This window comes from Triticum aestivum, chromosome 3B (genome assembly GCF_018294505.1).
Source record: "Triticum aestivum cultivar Chinese Spring chromosome 3B, IWGSC CS RefSeq v2.1, whole genome shotgun sequence".
Taxonomy (NCBI): domain Eukaryota; kingdom Viridiplantae; phylum Streptophyta; class Magnoliopsida; order Poales; family Poaceae; genus Triticum; species Triticum aestivum.
In genome coordinates, this window is record NC_057801.1 from 831,196,933 (window position 1) to 831,214,872 (window position 17,940).

Sequence of the window (17,940 nt, forward strand, 5' to 3'; positions counted from 1 at the left end):
GCTCGATTCCGAGCAACAGAAATGCACGCGCGAGGAATGGAGGGGTGGAAAGTGTGGTGCGTTGAGGGGCAGCTCCTCGGGTCTTTTTTATTGAGGGGAACGGTAGCGTGCTCTCTCTAGACAAAATCTAGCCGATGATGGAGCTCGCGGTATTAATGGCCCTTAAGAGCATCTTCAATAAACACGCTTGCTAAGCCGCGCGAAAAAAAACAAATATATTGTGGTGCTGCACTAAAATCGCGCGCGCGGTAAAGTTGGTTCAGCGCGCTGAGAAAAACGGCATCGCGCGCTGCGTATGTGGTGCGCCCGCTCGCGCGCGCTGCAAAATCTGGGCTACTGAGGGTGGGGCCGCCGGATTGGGTGCCGTGTTTTTACGCTTCTCATAAAGCAAAACACCAGCCCGGCGCTGCAAAAAAAAATTAGCGCGCCGCGCAACCGCGCGTCTGTTGGAGATACTCTAAGCCACAGTCTGGTACAACCGGATGCAGAGGGGGTTGGGGTGCTCCTGAACGTGCATGCGGGCAAGAGAGAGGTGTGGACAACACACACGTGTGAAGGGCGCAGTCTCGCCAAGATGGCGGAACGGCCCGGAGGGGGTGGGGGAAGGTGTGTCCGTGTGTGCGTGAGTACCGATTCGGATGCCCGATGTTGCCCCAGTACTGATTTGGTAGGTGAGGAGGCGCGGGTTATGTCAGTTTGTTGGATCGTCATTTGACGATCTAGATTGGTTGGTTTTTTTAGAAAGAAAGTAATTCGAAAAGAAATGTAAATTCATTTGGGATAGATTTTAATCCTAGGAAATGTGTTGGCTTTATTTAGATGCTCTAAATATTTAAGAAGAAAATAAAAACCAATAATTTAAAATAGTTAAAGTTGAGGGAAAATGTATTCCACCCAATTTGATGCTATCTTTTTTTGCGAGTTACCAGTTTGATGTTATCAAAAACCTGTTTTTATTAAAATGGCTATTTTATTAAATCAACAATTTAATTAATAATAAATTGGCATAATTTCTTTTAAATCTAACCATGCAACATTGATACAGTGCAGATGATTTCTAACTTCACCCGTTTGTGGGAAAGTCATTTAATTCCCTCCCATTATTTGAAGTTGAGAAATTCAAATACATTGACAGAAAGTTATCAAAAAATTTGAATATGCATTTGATTTTCTGAAACTGAAATCAGGGGGAGCTTCCTGAGAATCTAAAAGAGCTAAAGTTGGAAATTCCTGGCAAAACTGTTCGGGCATTGCTGCTAGTGCCTCCTGCCACTGTGAGTAGTAGATTAAGTAGTAGGGTTTTCCATTTTGCGGCAGTTCTATGTACTATTTTGGTTATCTCCTTCATGTTATATATTCTTGCATCGCTCGACTGATGTTGTTTATCAGCTATTCATTAATCCTTATTTCAGTCCATGTTCTGACAATGGGTGTGTTGTACCCACACCGATGGTGCAAAGGACGAGGGCAAACTAAGCATTTAGAGCATGCACGTTAAAATATTTCGATACCGATTGGGTCATAAGGAAATAGATATTTAGGTAAGAAGTTGATAGGTACCCAAGGAGGGCATCCCTGATTTAATTAAAACCAGAAGCCAAAAAGCTCCACCAGTACAGTTTGAGTAACATCCCAGACCTCAAAGATAAAGAAAATTACAATCATGCCTCAAGATACACATGCTGAGAGACAACAACACACGTCAATAGTTGTTTTGCAAACAGCCACCACGACGCACAGCGGCGACCACGTGTCTGGCATGACTACTGGTCTTGGTTCCATCGACCAGTTCTTCGTCCTGTTCCTCTCTCCATGTACTCGTACTAACATGAAGTGAGAAAGTACCTGGAGGAGGCCGACCCACCGTGGGCTCCATCTTCAATGCGGCTCACGCTGCAGCTTGGGGGCGGAGTGGCTCCCGCTGCAGCTCGAAGGCAATGCAGCTCCATCTGCATCTCGGCAGCCCGGCAGCTTGAAGGCACAGTGGCTCCATCTGCATCTTAGCGGCCTGGCAACTCGGAGGCGCAACGACTCCATCTGCATCTCGGCGGTCCGTAAGCTCCCAAATTGTAGGCTTGCAAAATGCGTTTTGATGTTCATATGCTTTGTTTGTTTGATGAGGAAAAAAACAATGATATGAGGGAAGAAATAGGCTAGCCATCAAAACGCATTATCTGCTCATATGTATGATCTGAAGGAAGAAATAGGCTAGCCATCTTTCCAACAATTTGAGGGAGCAAAACAAAGAGATAAAAACGGGTACCACAACAGGAGCACTAATAGAGAACACATAATTGATTTTGAGCAGTTTTTGTGAAGACATCAACACCTTGTTCAAAGCACAGTATGCGCTTCCCAAATCTGACTATTTATCAAATGGTCACATATTTATCAAATAAATCAGTAAAATGGTACTAAAATGAACAATAGGTTACTCATATGGTCACATGTTTATCAAATAAATCAGTAAAATGGAACAACAATGCATGTCAATTCCCACAAACCAACCTAGGCGACATATGAAGAATAACCAAATAAGCCGGGTCACGGCTGTCATTGTCAAGGTGCTTACTGCCTCTTCTGCTACCTCCTGCTTCTCCCAATAAATAATAATCCTGGCGTCTCCCTCCGGGCGGTGTCTGTAGCATGCACCACATCTAGATCCTAGTTAAGAGAAGCAAAACTACGAGCACAATAATCTGACTATTTATTAGGATCAAAAATGTTTTGCCGAGTGACAAACTTTATATCAGCAATCCCCGCAAGAAAAAGGCTTTACATCTAGGAACTGATGGGTACCTTGATGAGAACAGATGGTGTGATGAGGTGAATACGTCTGCAATTATAAGATGGAGACATAGGTGTGAGCTTACCAGAATAGTAATCCTACAATGAACAAGTATAAATTTCCCAAACTTAAAGGTTCCGTTATTACTTAAAAAATCTTCACCACCAAGCCACACATCTCATAGATCAATCAAGTACATCCTACAATCTAGTTGCGCATCACAAAGGCCGATAGCAAGCCCCAACTCAAGCATGCAATTCTACAATCTTGATCTGCATTGAAAAAATCAATCTTCATCGACAAAAGGAAATGAAAAACATGGAACACGGCAAAGTCGAATCAATACACCTATACATCAGCCAATCCATCCTATACATCGCTACCAACCATAACAATAAATAAATAATTTTTCCTTTTCTTTCTTCCATAATCAATGCCATTTCAGGCTACTCTCTGTAGGTAGCCAAGATTAATGCATTCTTGCCGCGTTAAATCCCCTAATCAACAAGCTAAATAAACAGTCAATAAAATAAGCATAGAATTTGGCTCAGTAGAAGGAAGCTTCCCAGCAGCAGCATGGTCAAAACCATACATGATTGCAAGCACAAGGAATTGGTACATACAGATCAATTGAACCTGTATTTCAAATCCCCTATGGAAAGAACATGCAAAAACCATTGATTTAACCTATGTATTCTGTAATATAGACAATGTGACATGAGTAGCAACTTGAATAAAGCTTACTTGAAAGAATAACATCAAAGAGTCCTCTCACCAAGTGCCCAGTCAATGGAAAGAACATGCAAAAACCATGAGATGCTCCTTTCTGTAGGAGAAATAAGTGAATGGACAATCTTCTCATCTCTATATATTCTTTCGTACAATCCAGCTTGCAAAACAGGTACAAGGAACAGACTGTTTTTGCGTAATAATATTAGCAAACTTTAAGCATGAACAGTTTTCCTTCTCCTAGTCATAAGCAATGGATGTTCATAACCCACATGATAAAATACAGCAACCATTGATTCCTTTCCCCACGCCTGGTGAAAATTAAATGAAGACATAAACCTGTAGCATCAAGTGAAGCAACATTGCGACTGTTACAACAGAACATATATGTACATGATCAAATAACAAAAGGACATTTTGATACTTCTCAACAGATACCCCAATATTCTCATAAATTAGGTGATACATATAAGATATGTCTAATACCTTCACTGGCAAGGTATTGGATAATTAAAAAGATTAACTCCAGTCATCTTTACTTGTAGTAAAAATCATATTTTAACAATTTGTATAAAATATCATCCCAGGAAACACTTTGCAAAGATAAGCGTTTAAATTGGGAGTCAACTACCTCCAAACACACAAAGGGTTGAGGTAAGGGGATCCGATGTCACCTATCCTATTTAACATAGTGGTAGACATGTTGACCATTCTAATAGGACGGGTTAAGGATGCGGGTCAGGTAGGTGGCCTTGTTCCGCACTTAGTTGATGGAGGTGTTTCCATCCTTCAGTATGTTGATGATACTATCATCTTCATGGAGCACGACTTGGCGAAAGCGCGAAACATGAAGCTCGTGTTATGCTTATTTGAACAATTGACCGGGTTAAAAATTAACTTCCACAAGAGTGAATTGTTCTGTTTCGGAAGAGCTAATGATGATGAAGAGGCATACAAACAATTGTTCGGGTGTGAATTGGGGGCTTTAGCGTTCACATATTTAGGCATACCCATTCATCATCGTAAGCTGATCAACAGAGAATGGAAGTGCATTGAGGATCGTTTTGAGAAGAAACTGAGTTGTTGGAAAGGTAAGCTCATGTCATACGGAGGACGATTAATCCTTATTAATTCGGTCCTGGAGTGGGAGCAGGAGTGAGTGACGAAGTGAGGAAAATATGTTCTGCAGCTTAGGGGAGAGAATGAGGGAGGAATGGGTGACGGAGTGCGTTCAGGGTGGCGTTGCTATTTCACAAACGAAAAAAAGCTGACGTGCGTGGTGTGCTGTAAGATTCGTGCAGCCATCTCGCGTTTCGGAGGGCGTTCGGGACGAGTAGCATGTTAGAGATTTATGGGTTCCGATTATTATTGGCTCCCAAGACCATCAAGCCACGCATGCGCGGCTCCAGTAACGGAAGGAATTGATTATACAGTAATAAAGATTGACGAATTAATCTTGACGAACGGATTCACGTTATCAAATCAAATCCCTAATTGGTGGGTTGTGATTAACGAGTAGGTGTATAAATTAACATGTTATCCTACGTCTGTGCTGCGGCCCTACCCAAGAAATCTGCAGAATCTATTCCTAATAAAGCAGTTGGCGAATAGTCCGCCGGTTATTTTTCGCTGGGTTTTTTTGTCCTCCCTCTCACCTCCCAGCAATTCCCCCCTGAACCGTCGAAACAAAAAAAAATCTATATTATCGGTGCGAGGTCTAGAAAGTAAACCTCCGGTCGATCAAGAGAAAAACGGAGTGAAAAAAATCTACAAAAATAAACCTACGAAAATAAACCCCCCAACCCCCCACCCGCACGTCTGTCGATCCCCTCCCGTCGCCCCAAGACCAACGCACGCCACTCCATCGATCCCCTCTCCGGATCGCCGCCTCCGCCGTTTCTCCGGATCGCCGCCACTGCCGTCTGGACCGTCGCCCCCGTCTGGATCGCCGCCACCATCACATAGAAGACACCGCCGGGATCGCATCCACGTATGGGACCGCCACTGCCGACGTGTGCCGCAGGAACATCGAAGCAAGACTGCGGCGTGGCTGGTCCATTGTGCCCTCGAGCGAGCACGGTGGAGACAAACTGAGGGGCGATGCCGCCGCTGACCTCCGAGAGGAGTCGCCGTCGCCGACGTCCGGGATCTCCGCCGCGATCTCCAAGAGGCGACGCCGCCGCCGCCGACCACAAAGGGTATCTCACCTCCCGATCCGTGATCCGCCGACCATAAAGGGTATCTCACCTCCCGATCCGTGATCCGCCGACCATAAAGGGTATCTCACCTCCCAATCACGAGCCAACAGTGCAGGCAATTCACCAATTCACCATGTCGTCGGCAAGATCTTCCATGATCCGTTCGTCTCGCGCTAGAGGTATGAATTGTGCTTCGTCTCGGATTTGTGAACAAATAGGTGCCTCCTCTTGATTCATATAGGTTAGGATTTGTGCAGATGGGGGAGGTGGCGGAAAAGGATGAGCGAGGGCTCTAGGAGGGGAAGGAGGAGATGGTGACCAGCACGGCTCCTCCGGCCAGGAAGACGCGGGCACTCCGCTTCGAGCATGTCGACTTGCTTGCATGGTGGATGAGTCTTCTCCAACGGTGCGCCGAAATCCAAACCCACCTACAATTTTTTGCCCCTGATTTTCTCTTCTTCCGTGAGTAATTTAGGTTGTGTTCAGGTGGTGTTGATGTCCAGCGCTTGACTTTTCTTGCTTTCAATTATTAGGTTGCTCTCAATTAGTGTAAATTGGGATGCTTTTGGCGGCCATGATGATGGAGGCCAGGAAGGGTTTGATGGAGAGGGAGAGGGATCAGCTCCCAATCGGCATGCGGGTCCTGGCCGTCGACGATGACCCTATCTGCCTCAAAGTTCTGATGGTCCTCCTCCGATGCTGCCAGTATCATGGTTAGAGCCTGCTTGCACTTCATTGTGTATATTTTTATAAGAAACTTCATTGTGTTGTAAGACATATTATTATTCCCACGAGCAACATCAGTCATATCATCATCCTCACGGCCAAGATCAACGCTGCTCCTGCCCTTCAGGCCCTTTGCCATCATGCTCCACTACATCTCCAGAAACAATAGTAATCACACTTATAAATTAATTTCCAGTATACAACAGAGTTGTACAGTACCTTCTATATCCAGAAACAACAGTAATCGCACTTATAAATTAATTTCCAGTAATCACATTTATTTTTTTCTATATATTTAGTGGTACTTCTGAATCTTTCATAGCACAAGCATCCATTTCTTCTTATGCATTCTATGTCATGTTTAGTAGTAGGAGCAAGACAGTGTCTTCTATATCCTGAATTTGCTATTTTCAAATGCTTCATAGCAAGGATGAGTTCTCTCTTTGTGTCCACACCATTTGGTGAGAGATTGGAATATGCAACCAAGTTGATGCCAGTGATTTGACTTGGATCTTAAATTGGTTACACATAAAATTGTCTGACCTTCTGTATGTTCTGCGCCTCGTCTTGTGGAGGCATCTTGATTCCAGCATAACCTTCCAATTTAAATATTGGCTTCATCTTATCATGAAAGATTTGACATTTTCCAAATGCAGTCAGGTCCCAGGGGCACTTCTAAAAGCTACTGGAATTGTGACGAAGAAGATTATTTCAGTATGCACCGGATAATGGAATCATTTGTGCCATCCCGCAGCCACTACTAGGATCTATATTGTTAAAAATATTGTTAGTATGGTGATGTGCTTCCTTTGATGGCGGGCTTGCCCGTCCTGACAATAAAAATAGTTGCTATTTTGCACAATATATTTGCAATGAAATCCACATGTTTTATCTATGTATAGCCTTCCTTTGATGGTTTGGTTCAGCCTAAATGTTGGCGCACTTTGGAAAATTTGAAGCTCCTCTTTCAAGGTATAGTGGCAGCATCATGACTCTGCATTGCTAAACTTGTGCACTTGCAGCTCTTGCCATTCTTTCATTTTTTGGTCGTATTGGGCTTAGCAAAATATAAAAATCACACAACTTTCAGTGAGTGAGAGCACCAAAACTGCTACTACATTTTCTGAACTGCTTTCCCATTATTGTGTTCTAATGATGGTCAGATCCGAGGAATACAAGGTGCATATCTTCGACAAGCTAAGTGGGATTGCGGTTCGTGTACTCATCAACCATAATCTCCCGAGACTTCAGGAAGCACATCTCCTATCCTTGTTTTGATTCCAAGCTCTAGGTGCTTTCTGACATACATGTTTTCAAATTCTGTCACATAGTTCATGACTATACTGGAATTAGTTAATCCTCTTAGAAAGCAAAAAAGAAAAATTTATAGCATAAATGTGTTCTCTATTAAATCTTGTCCTTTTAAACATTGTTTTTTGAATTAATATACATGTAGCATTTATGAAATCACTTCTTCAGTATACTTGGTTGAAGCCTGATTCACAAATTAGCTGATCCAAATTAATAGCAAGAAAATAGAATCAGACGATGGTCTGTTTGTTGTACCCATTAAAAAAATTATAGTTTTTCTCTGACCAGATAAATTAAATTGGGTGCCCTCAATCGTTGAAGCCTCATTGTATGATTAAGGGTGCATGTAAAGATTAAATTTGTGTGCATGTCCATGACATATGGCATTGCATGGCCCTGCTGCAAATTCAAATTGACCTTTAGTTAAGCTTTTCAAGTCAGTCTATATGAATTTAACTTCACTGCATTATGACTTCATATAATTAGAGAATATTCTACCATTTTACCCGAAAAACGACAGGCGTCGCAACGCGCGCCAACATGGTAGTTCTTGTGTGTAACCAGGTCCCAATAATGCTCCTATCTGAGAATGATCCAAATGGAGCCCTTGTTATGATTGCCACTGGCACACAGTGTTGCTCCCTACCATGAATACCTAAGCATGTATGTTCAGCGGAGACCTTACCAAATTACAGAGTTTGTGGCCTGTTTTGGCTCTTGGTGTGGTTAATACCGACAACATTTTAGATGAAGAATTTTCATCCTAACTTAAGGAGCATCCAGACAAATTCAGGTTATTACTTATTACTCACAGGAGTATATTTCATAAAAAGGGAAACATTCATGAAACAAACCATTTTAGTCTATTTTAGCATTTTCTATAGTTTATCTTGTCTCCATGTATTTACAGAAAAATCATCTCTCTCTATCATAAAACATTCAAAATAGACGGGCACAACAACGCGCGCCATCAGGGCCGCGGCCGAGGACCCCAAGGCCCAGCCGCCCCCGTGCGTCCTCGTCACTTACCTCAACGGTGCCGAGGAGGCCTTCGTCGCCGCCGACGGCGCCACTGCGCAGGGCATGCGCGACCAGATCCTCGCCTGCGGCCGCCTCCTCGAGACCGAGCAGCTCTTCCGCGAGGCCGGGGAGAAGTGGCCCGTCGTCATCCCCGAGGAGTAGCTCGGCATGTCATTCCCCGGTATCAAGGTGCCTCTTCTACTCTGTTCCGTTAACTTCACTTTCTGTCAAACATCTTGCGTGCGTGCCTTGGCGTATCTCACTCAAGGATCACTGCCTTGCGCTGAAATCTCTCGTCCAAACATTTGAATCGCGAGAAGTAAGGAAGAATCACCGCGTGCGTGCATATATAGTAAATATTACGGCAAGAAGGAATCAAGTGGCTGGCAGTAGACCGTCGCGAGAAGTAAGGAAGAATCACCGCCGCGTCTGGACCAGCCTCCTTTATTTTAATGCATGAAAGGTAAGCAGAGGCATACACATGTTCCTATGAATTTCAGCAAATAGAGTTTAGAGCATTGCCTTATTCATATGAATTTCAGACTACCATCTTGCTACGAGTTTCAGCAAAAGGAGTTTAGATCATTGCAGATAAAGGGATGATGTAAAATGAGTCATTTCAGACTGCCATAAAATTTCCCAGCCAATAAAATGACTTCATATTTGTCATTTAAAACAACAGAAGCCGAGCCGCAAGGAAATATTAGCCTACTAGCATTTATGATCTCTGCATGTTTAAAAGGTGATTCAACTAACAATATGGAGTGCATTTCTAAAACGAAAGTATATTGGGCGTAAAAGAAGGTTGTTTCTTACTATTTTATTGTACACCCTCTGTTGCTAAATATAAGAGGTAGTATATTTGCACCTGTCAGTCATGTACAGCTTATTTGTGGAACTGTTGGTCAGGTAATGTTATAATACATCTCTTTTCTTACTGATAGTATCTGGAACCGTTAGTCTAAGCCATGCCATGGCGTCTCATAGGTATTTTCAGATCATTGATGTCTCGTGTCAGTTCTGATTTGAACACAGGGTTCAGCAGGGACTTTATGATTTTGGCTCAGATTCTGTTTGATATGTAAAGTACTATTTTTTGTGTAAACTACTATTATTAGTTCCCACAAAAAAATGATCATCAGCTCAAAGTTAAAAAAAATCATTTGAGAGCACCGACAGTTAGTTTACACCGCCTCCGCCTCCCCCGCCCACCCAACAATTAGTACCCTGTTATTTTTTAATTTTTGAAATTGAAACCCCTCTTTATTTAGTATCAGATCAGATGAAAGGAGGGGAAGCAGCTCACTAGCTAGGAGTACTTCCATCCACTCACAACTACCATACATTCTAGCCATCTTATGAAGTTCGTGAGCAACTGAATTTGATTCCCTGTGGTAGCGTTGGGTATGCATATGCGCGACCTTTGTTTCAAGTATATGGGAGCGATTTCCTGTCTTTGTGGCTTTGCTTTCCGTGATTTGAATCTGAGCGAATCCTAAATTTTGGGCAGACTGAATGGAGGAAAATGGTTGCTGTCAAGTAGACAAATCTACAACTTGAGGGACGGCGTTTCACTGTACAATGTTCAGGTATGGGTACTATGTTCTCTTATGAAAACGCTTGATAGTCGAGAAGATTGGGTTGTGTTTAATTTGTTAAAATTACTTACAATACGGCTTTGGGAAATACTACTATAAAAATTGGCATACCTCCTGATAATGAGAGGATGACAAGTTCCTTATCCCCAAGAATGCCCTCCTATGCAGCCGAGCCGCTGGACAAGACACTTAGCCACATGGCAAACCCAAGTTTGAAGGATAGCACCTTGGCCTGAAGCGGCAGACATAGAAAATTTAACATGAAAAAAGTCTCACAAAGAAGAGTGACCCAAAACCAGATTGTCATACGTTTGCAATTGAACTTTTAGTAGCAGCTTGATTATTTCAGTAATTAGTCATGTAGTAGCATCTTAGCTTAATAAATAAACAAATAAACTGAGTATATGTTTTGTCATTCTTATTTTCTGAGAACTAGCTTCTGATCTTCTATGGTACGCCATGAAAATTCAAACGCATATGAACTTCATACAAGAAAGTTAGTCTTATGATAGAAGAAAGGCCCATCGACCATTCAGCGCCTGATTGTTATCATTTTCTTTTCAGCTGATTATTGAGTACTGACTATACCCAACAACACATGACTGACTGGACCAAGTAGAAGTAGCTGTCTTCATGTATAATATTTTCTTTGGAAAATTCTATTGAGCTGGGTACGCGCATGGGTATCTCTCTGGGACAAGACAGACTGGTTGCACTCGTACACAGGTTGATTGCGATCTTTTAAGTATTTGTGTTTTTTAATGGTCTCTTACATGTCATTATTTGTAGCACACAGGACCATGAGCTTTAACCAAACATAACTCATACAGTAATAATTAGGAAGTTTGTAACTGATTTACTTTGTTCTTTTGTCTTGGTTATTGATTAGTTGATTATGGTCATTTGACCATTTCTGTACACTACCGAGTTTGCCTTTGTGGGCAACTACTATTAGGTTCTACATATCATGTTTGAAAGTTGTGGTACATCACTTTTATGTTACTCTCTCATGGTCCACCCATTGTTTTCTTCTTTGTTCTTTCTTTCAAGGTTAGAATTGCGAATGCAGGCTTATTAATACCTCAGGTAAACAAGAGTATAATTTCTATCACTGTTTCTTGTGTTTTTAATACTATATTTAACTTACATTAAGTTTGAGGTCTGCTTTGTACATTGTTATAGTATCCAGATATTACCTCAGTGTAAACAGCCACAACGCTTCTTGAAAATAGGGTCTACTAGAAAATGATGTGTAATGATCAATTAAATTTTTCTTCATATTCTGGCTAAGGTCTCATAATATTCGCCATCCTTGGATCCACGACGACGTCATTCTGGAAGATCATTTGGCGCAGCTAGGCTTCGCTAAATGTGAAGTTCTGGCTTGCATCGCAAAACTGTTGTTGGACGGCGGACCGCTTGGCCAAGCATGGTCTTCAGCACCCACCCGTTTGTTGCTTATGCTCTAAGGAAGAAGAATCCCTGCAACACTTCCTCGTTGATTGTGTCTTCTCGAGGATCACCTGGCACGAGGTCATGTCTTGGTGTCGACTACTGCCGCCCATCCCGGACGTCCAGACCACCTTCTTCGACTGGTGGCTGGAGTGGCCCGCCGTGGCCTCGCCTCAGCAGCACAAGGGCTTTGCCTCTCTCGTGATCATCACAGATTGGTTCATTTGGAAGCACAGGAATGCAGCCATCTTGGATGGCTTGCAACCGTCCAACTCACACCTTTTTAGCACCATCAAGGACGAAGCCATGTGTTGGGCACGCGCTGGCGTCAAGGGACTAGATAGAATTATCCCTGTAACCTGATCATCTTCTGGTGAGGCTGAGCAACCCCCTCTCATATTCTCATCGGTAACCCTGAAGGCGCCATTCTCGTTGTGCACGTCTTTGGGGTAACCACACAAAAACTTGTATTCTCTCCTATCTATAAATGGAATGATACGCCTATGTGTGAAAGATAATGGGTGTTGGGACCAAATTATGGATATTTGTATTGATGTCATCTTGACATGCTTGATGATACTTAAACAACCTTTGCCTTCCTCAAACGATATAAATTTTCTGTGTATGTGTCCAACGTTTATCATTTTATTATCTGTAGCACTAACCATGCACATTCCTTGTTGATCATAGTTGTCTGGTAGCATAAGTGACTAGGTGAATATATAACTACAATTATTTGATATTAATTTATAATGTGCCATGTGTTTTGTTGGAAGTGCCACCCTAGCAAATACCTTGTGGGATTATGCCACTTGATGCACTAACATCCATTATCATATACAATTCTTGTTGGTTAAGATGGCAATGTTATGCAGGGTGAAGCATATGATGAGAAAAAAACATCGATGGGACCAGATGGGGAGTTGAGAGGCATAGAGAGGTCATGAAAAGGACGACATCTTAGTAATGTATCACAACAGAGTTCATATAGAAAATGATGTACTAGCAAGGACGTGCTTCAAGGTGATATTTATCACGACAGGTCATAGGTCGCATGTGACATACATGTTGTTTGATCATTGGTTTTGATGTTTTAAGTTTCGTGTTCTGTGGTAATGCATGGGCATCCAACTATTACTGTAAGAGGGCTATACAAATGATTCCCCGGTTTGTTGTAGGTGATGGTTTATCGTATGGTCTAGGTTTCAAGTGATTAGGTTCTTTCGCTATGTCCATGGGGAAAACTTAGGACCTTGTTGTGATTACCTCGGATAGTTTCTTATTTGTTGTATTAATTCGTGGATGAAATACATGATTATTTTTTGCTATCTAACGACCGAGATGCATAGGCATGTTGGATACATTTTCATGCCCGCCAGGGTTTGCCTCATGCAAGTGGAGGCACCATAGCCCTCGCCCGTTGTGTGAGGAGACACCGTGTGATCGATGGTGGTAGGGGGTAATGGCAGGAGGAGAACACACGGGAGTATTTGGAGCAGAGTGAAAACATAGGCAAATTTTGGAGTAGGGTGCTGACATGGCAGAACGGTGACACAATGACAAAAGAGAAGCAGGAGGGCTCGTGGAATACGAAATGGATATCCAACATTGTTGTATGTATATTTGAGTTACATAAAAAGTCTTGGGGAGGTGAAGTGATGGAGACACATCTTTGATGGAGATGGAAGAAGAGCCCGTGTGGAGGCTGGAAGCAAACACAACATTATTCATAATCAACTTCTGAATGAACATATGGTGGAAATAATGTTTCCATGTCCATATATGGCACCTTATTTAATCTCTCACCATTGGGGTGTTCCATGTTGCACGACGTACATAGTAAAGTGAGACAATAAAATAACGGCATGAAAGCTAAATGCATATTAAAGGGGCAATAGATTAAGATGATGAATGATGTATGGACACATAAGGTGATGGACAAAAAGTTGGATGGAAAAGAGCGGCTAAAAGGGTGTGTGGTGTTTGTCGGAATAGAGAGAAGAACATACTTGTGTAGTTGTGTTGATGGGGTGGTTGGACATCGTGTGCAATGTGCTTGTTCGTAGGAAGAAAAATGAGCATTGTTTACATATTTATTTTTGGCCCGTGGCAACGCACGGGCAGTCTACTAGTCCACCATAGAATAGAAGCTGCAATGGCCTCCTCCTTCAATGGCAGCAGTGTCCTATTCGTGATCTCTGCCCTCCTCCTCTTTGGCGCCACTCAGGTCACCCCCATGGACTATCTGCTCCCCATATGCAAGACCGTCGGCGGCGGCAGCACCTTCGTCGGCATCCAGTTCTGCATGGACACCTTCCACTCTGATTCCCGGACCGCACACGGTGCGACGTACCAAGAGCTCGCCGCCATCGCAGTCGACCTCCTGACGGCCAACGCCACCAGCACCAAAGCCGAGATCGGCGGCCTTCTTGGCGGCAAGACGGCGGACGCCGCCACCGTGCAGTGCCTCAGATCCTGCCAAACCCTTTACGGCGGCATATTGCAACGGCAGCCTGGCAGTGCCGCCGCGGTCAAGGACGGCAAGTTCAGCGAGGCAATCTCGTCCCTGGAGAAATCGGCGGCCACGGCCAAGGAGTGCGAGGATGGCTTCAGCAAGAGCCACGTGCCGTCGCCGGTGATGGTGGAGAACAGCAACGCTTTCCAGCTCGCCAAGCTCGCCGTCGCCTTACTCCGCTACTAGATGCTATGTACTTTATTTTTTGTGTCGAGAAAATATATATTCGAATAAGAATATAAGATGCGATGCTCTTTTTCGTATAAGATGGATAATTTTGGCAGAAAATAAAGTTTTCCACTGAAGATTGCAAAACAGAGGGCCAAACGTTTTCGCACTAATCAGAATTGAACAAATGCGATATTTTCCCATAAGGCATAGTCAAGGCTTGAGTTTAGGGTTCAAGCATTTTTTACTAATTCTGATGTTCTTTGTACTAACTTAATAGTTGATGAATAGATTAGAAGTTTTCCTCTAAAAGAAAAGATAGACATTTCCTTCTCATCCTCAAATAGCACATAGATACTAATTCATCAAATATACGTAGCGTAATTCCAAGCCGACACTCTCCAGGCTATCAGTTTTGGGAGAAGCATTTTGCGTTCATTTGCAAAATACTTGACCATGGCGTGCACGCCCGCCTCGTAGCGCATGTCGGAGCGGGAAGTTGCAGCCTAGGCCGAGCTCCACAGAACCCTCTATCCATACCGTCTGTTCACGCCGTGATCTGTGCTACATGAGCTGTCCTTCTGACATGCTAAGAGTAATTAGCAGGGGCATCTGGGCAAGCTGTCGGCCCGTGACTCTGTGGGCAAGCTGCAGGATGCACTGTTCTCTCCCTTCTTTTTTTAATCGCTGGAAAATAGTACTCCAGGACTCACCGCACGCAGCGGTGCATGTCAGATGACAAATGTGTCGCTTTCATCTTCCATAGCAAGCTGACAGGCATGGACCAAACCACTGTACACACTTTTTCTTACATCCCACCTCCTGTACACCTTTGAGGCTTATTTTTTCGAGAGAGAGATGCTGTCAGATGTGAGATTCAAAGGGAAGTGGCATGCAGGTGTTGTTCGTGAGAGAAAAAAAAGGAAGAGAGAGAGGTGTTGTGTGACAGTGTATAAGAGAGAAAAGAGAGACAGAGGCGTTGTGAATAGTGACAGAACATGATGTGTGATAGTGTCTCTCACCTCTGCATGCACACCCCAACTCTTTCTCTCTATATTTAAATCTTGCATGCGGTAGACTCTCTCTCTCTTGACATGCACACCGCAACAAATCACTCACAGCCTGCAAAACTGCTCAGCTTTTTGCTCAAATGTCCAGAAATAGGATGTTTAGTGAACGGTGCAGATAGCAGGTATCACGGAGCTCGGCCTACAAAAAACCATACTCATGTCGGAGACAGTCTTCTTCGCAATCTCCTCCACAACCTCAATACCCTCGTCCCCCATACCTGGTACGCAAGTTAAGAAATCCTACAAAATGTGCATAAAGACGAATAGGATAGTGATCAGTGCAAAGATTTTTAATATTAAGGAAGAAATAATTATGAATATCGACGAAGAAGTATACCCAAAAAATTTGGACCACCCGTACGGCAACATTGTTGTGAGCCTCGTGATAATGGTTGGTGGCGTCTGGAGCGCATCTCCAATGCTCCCAGGACCAAGGTGAATCATACTTGTCCTCTCCTATTTTGATAAGTCCAAGGTACTAAATCCTGCAAAGGCACCCAATGATGCTGCTTCGGTTATGTGACTGCCCCACTCAAAGAACAACCAAGGAACTACAACAATGGAAAGGCAAGTGGATCATTATATGGAAAAAATGATCTTGGAACATACAAAACTATAATAAGAGAGAGAGAGAGGCACTAACTTTTTTCCCTCGGTTCGATTAGACGCCTGATGATCCACAAGTATATGAGATCAATCGTAGTCCTTTTGATAAGTAAGAGTGTTGAACTCAACGAGTAGCAGAACAAAATGATAAGGGGTTTTGAGCAAGGTATTCTCTGCAAGTACTGAAAGTAGCGCTAACAGATACTCTCTCCGTTCCAAAATAGATGACCCAACTTTTTACTAACTTTAGTATAGAGTTAGTACAAAGTATAATCATCTATTTTGAAACGGAGGGAGTAGTTTTGTAGCAAGGTAGTTTGTATCAAGTAGCAAGTAACAATAGTAGCAAAGGTGCAGCGAGATAGCCGAATCCTTTTTACAGCAAATAAAAAGCCAAAAAATTCTCTTATAGTGAACAAAGCGTTTGGAATTCTCATCTAGTCACGTTGATGATGTTTATTTGGTTCACGTTCACTATTTTGATAATTTGATATGTGGGTGGACTGGTGCTAGGGTGTTGTTCTTACTTGAAAAAGCAACCCTTTTATGATTACCCCTTCTCACAAGCATCCGCAACTACGAAAGAAGAATTAAGATAGATCTAACCATAGCATGAAAAATATGGATTCAAATCAGCCCCTTGTAGATTAACAGATAAACTAGGGTTTAAGTTTCTAGCACTCTTGCAACCCATCATCTATTTGTTATTCTCCAATGCCTTCCCTTAGGCCCAAGTGTGGTGAAGTGCCGTGCAGTCGGTGTTCACATGACACCACTAAAAGAAGAACAACATACATATCATTGGAATATCGAACGAATAGCAACTTCACATGATTACTTATGACAAGACTTTTCCCATGTCATCAAGAACAAAAGTAACTAGTCACAAGTCATATTAATGTGCAAGATCAGTGGTGTACTAAATATGCTTTAGGATCTGAACATATAATTTTCTACCAAATAAATCAACAAGCATCAACTACGAGATGTAATCAACACTTACTAGCAACCCACATGTACCTATCTGAGGTTTTGGGAAAAAGATTCAATATAAGAGGTGAATTAGGGTTTGAGATGAGATGGTGCTAGTGAAGATGTTGATGAAGATTGGTCCTCCCACGATGGCACTAGTAGAAAAGGGGGCAATGGTCCAGGCCGGGTCAGCCCATTAGTCTCGGTTCAATCCAGAACCGGGACCAATGGGGGCATTGGACCCGGTTCGTGAGCCCCGGGGGCCGGCCGGGCCACGTGGGCCATTGGTCCCGGTTCGTCCGGACCTTTTGGTCCCGGTTGGTGGGACGAACCGGGACCAATGTGCCTTGGTCCTGGCCCACCACCATTTGTTCCAGTTGGTGGCCTGAACCGGGACCAAATGCTTCCCTTTAGTCCCGGTTCAAGCCACGAACCGGGACCAATTAATTGCCTATATATACCCCTCGCCCGCGAGCAGAGCACTCTCACTGCTCTGTTTTTCGTGGCCGGCAAGGAGAGAGCTTTGTGGTGCTCTAGCTCACCTCCTATGCACACGAGGTGTTCGATGGAATGTCCGAGGCACACTACTTAAGCTTTCTCCTCTCCAAGCTCGACCTCCAAGCTCCATTTTCCTCAATATTTGTCTAGGTTTAGCGGTCCGTCACGTCCTGTCCCCGTCTTCACCACCGTCGATCGCCCGCGCCGATCTCTTCGCCGGCACCACCGTGGTGAGCCTCTTGTTCTTATCTTCTTTCTGAAAGGAAAAAAAATTCTTACTTGTATGTTT

At 43.3% G+C, this 17,940-nt stretch overlaps 1 protein-coding gene and 1 long non-coding RNA gene across 2 annotated transcripts; both read left to right on the forward strand.

The window, feature by feature from the left end:
• The first annotated feature begins 10,140 nt into the window (after positions 1-10,140).
• On the forward strand, positions 10,141-12,430 carry LOC123066928 (uncharacterized). Its single transcript, XR_006431475.1, has 3 exons — positions 10,141-10,361; positions 10,935-11,096; positions 11,662-12,430. It is a non-coding gene; the product is annotated as an uncharacterized lncRNA (long non-coding RNA).
• Positions 12,431-13,977: 1,547 nt separating this feature from the next.
• On the forward strand, positions 13,978-14,523 carry LOC123068066 (uncharacterized). The gene has a single exon (XM_044490570.1). It carries the CDS (start codon positions 13,978-13,980, stop codon positions 14,521-14,523), a length of 546 nt encoding a protein of 181 aa, XP_044346505.1.
• Positions 14,524-17,940: the final 3,417 nt, after the last annotated feature.

Coding starts and splice junctions, on each gene's coding strand:
- LOC123068066 (XM_044490570.1), top strand. CDS start 13,978: ATGGCCTCCTCCTTCAATGGCAGCAGTGTCCTATTCGTGATCTCTGCC.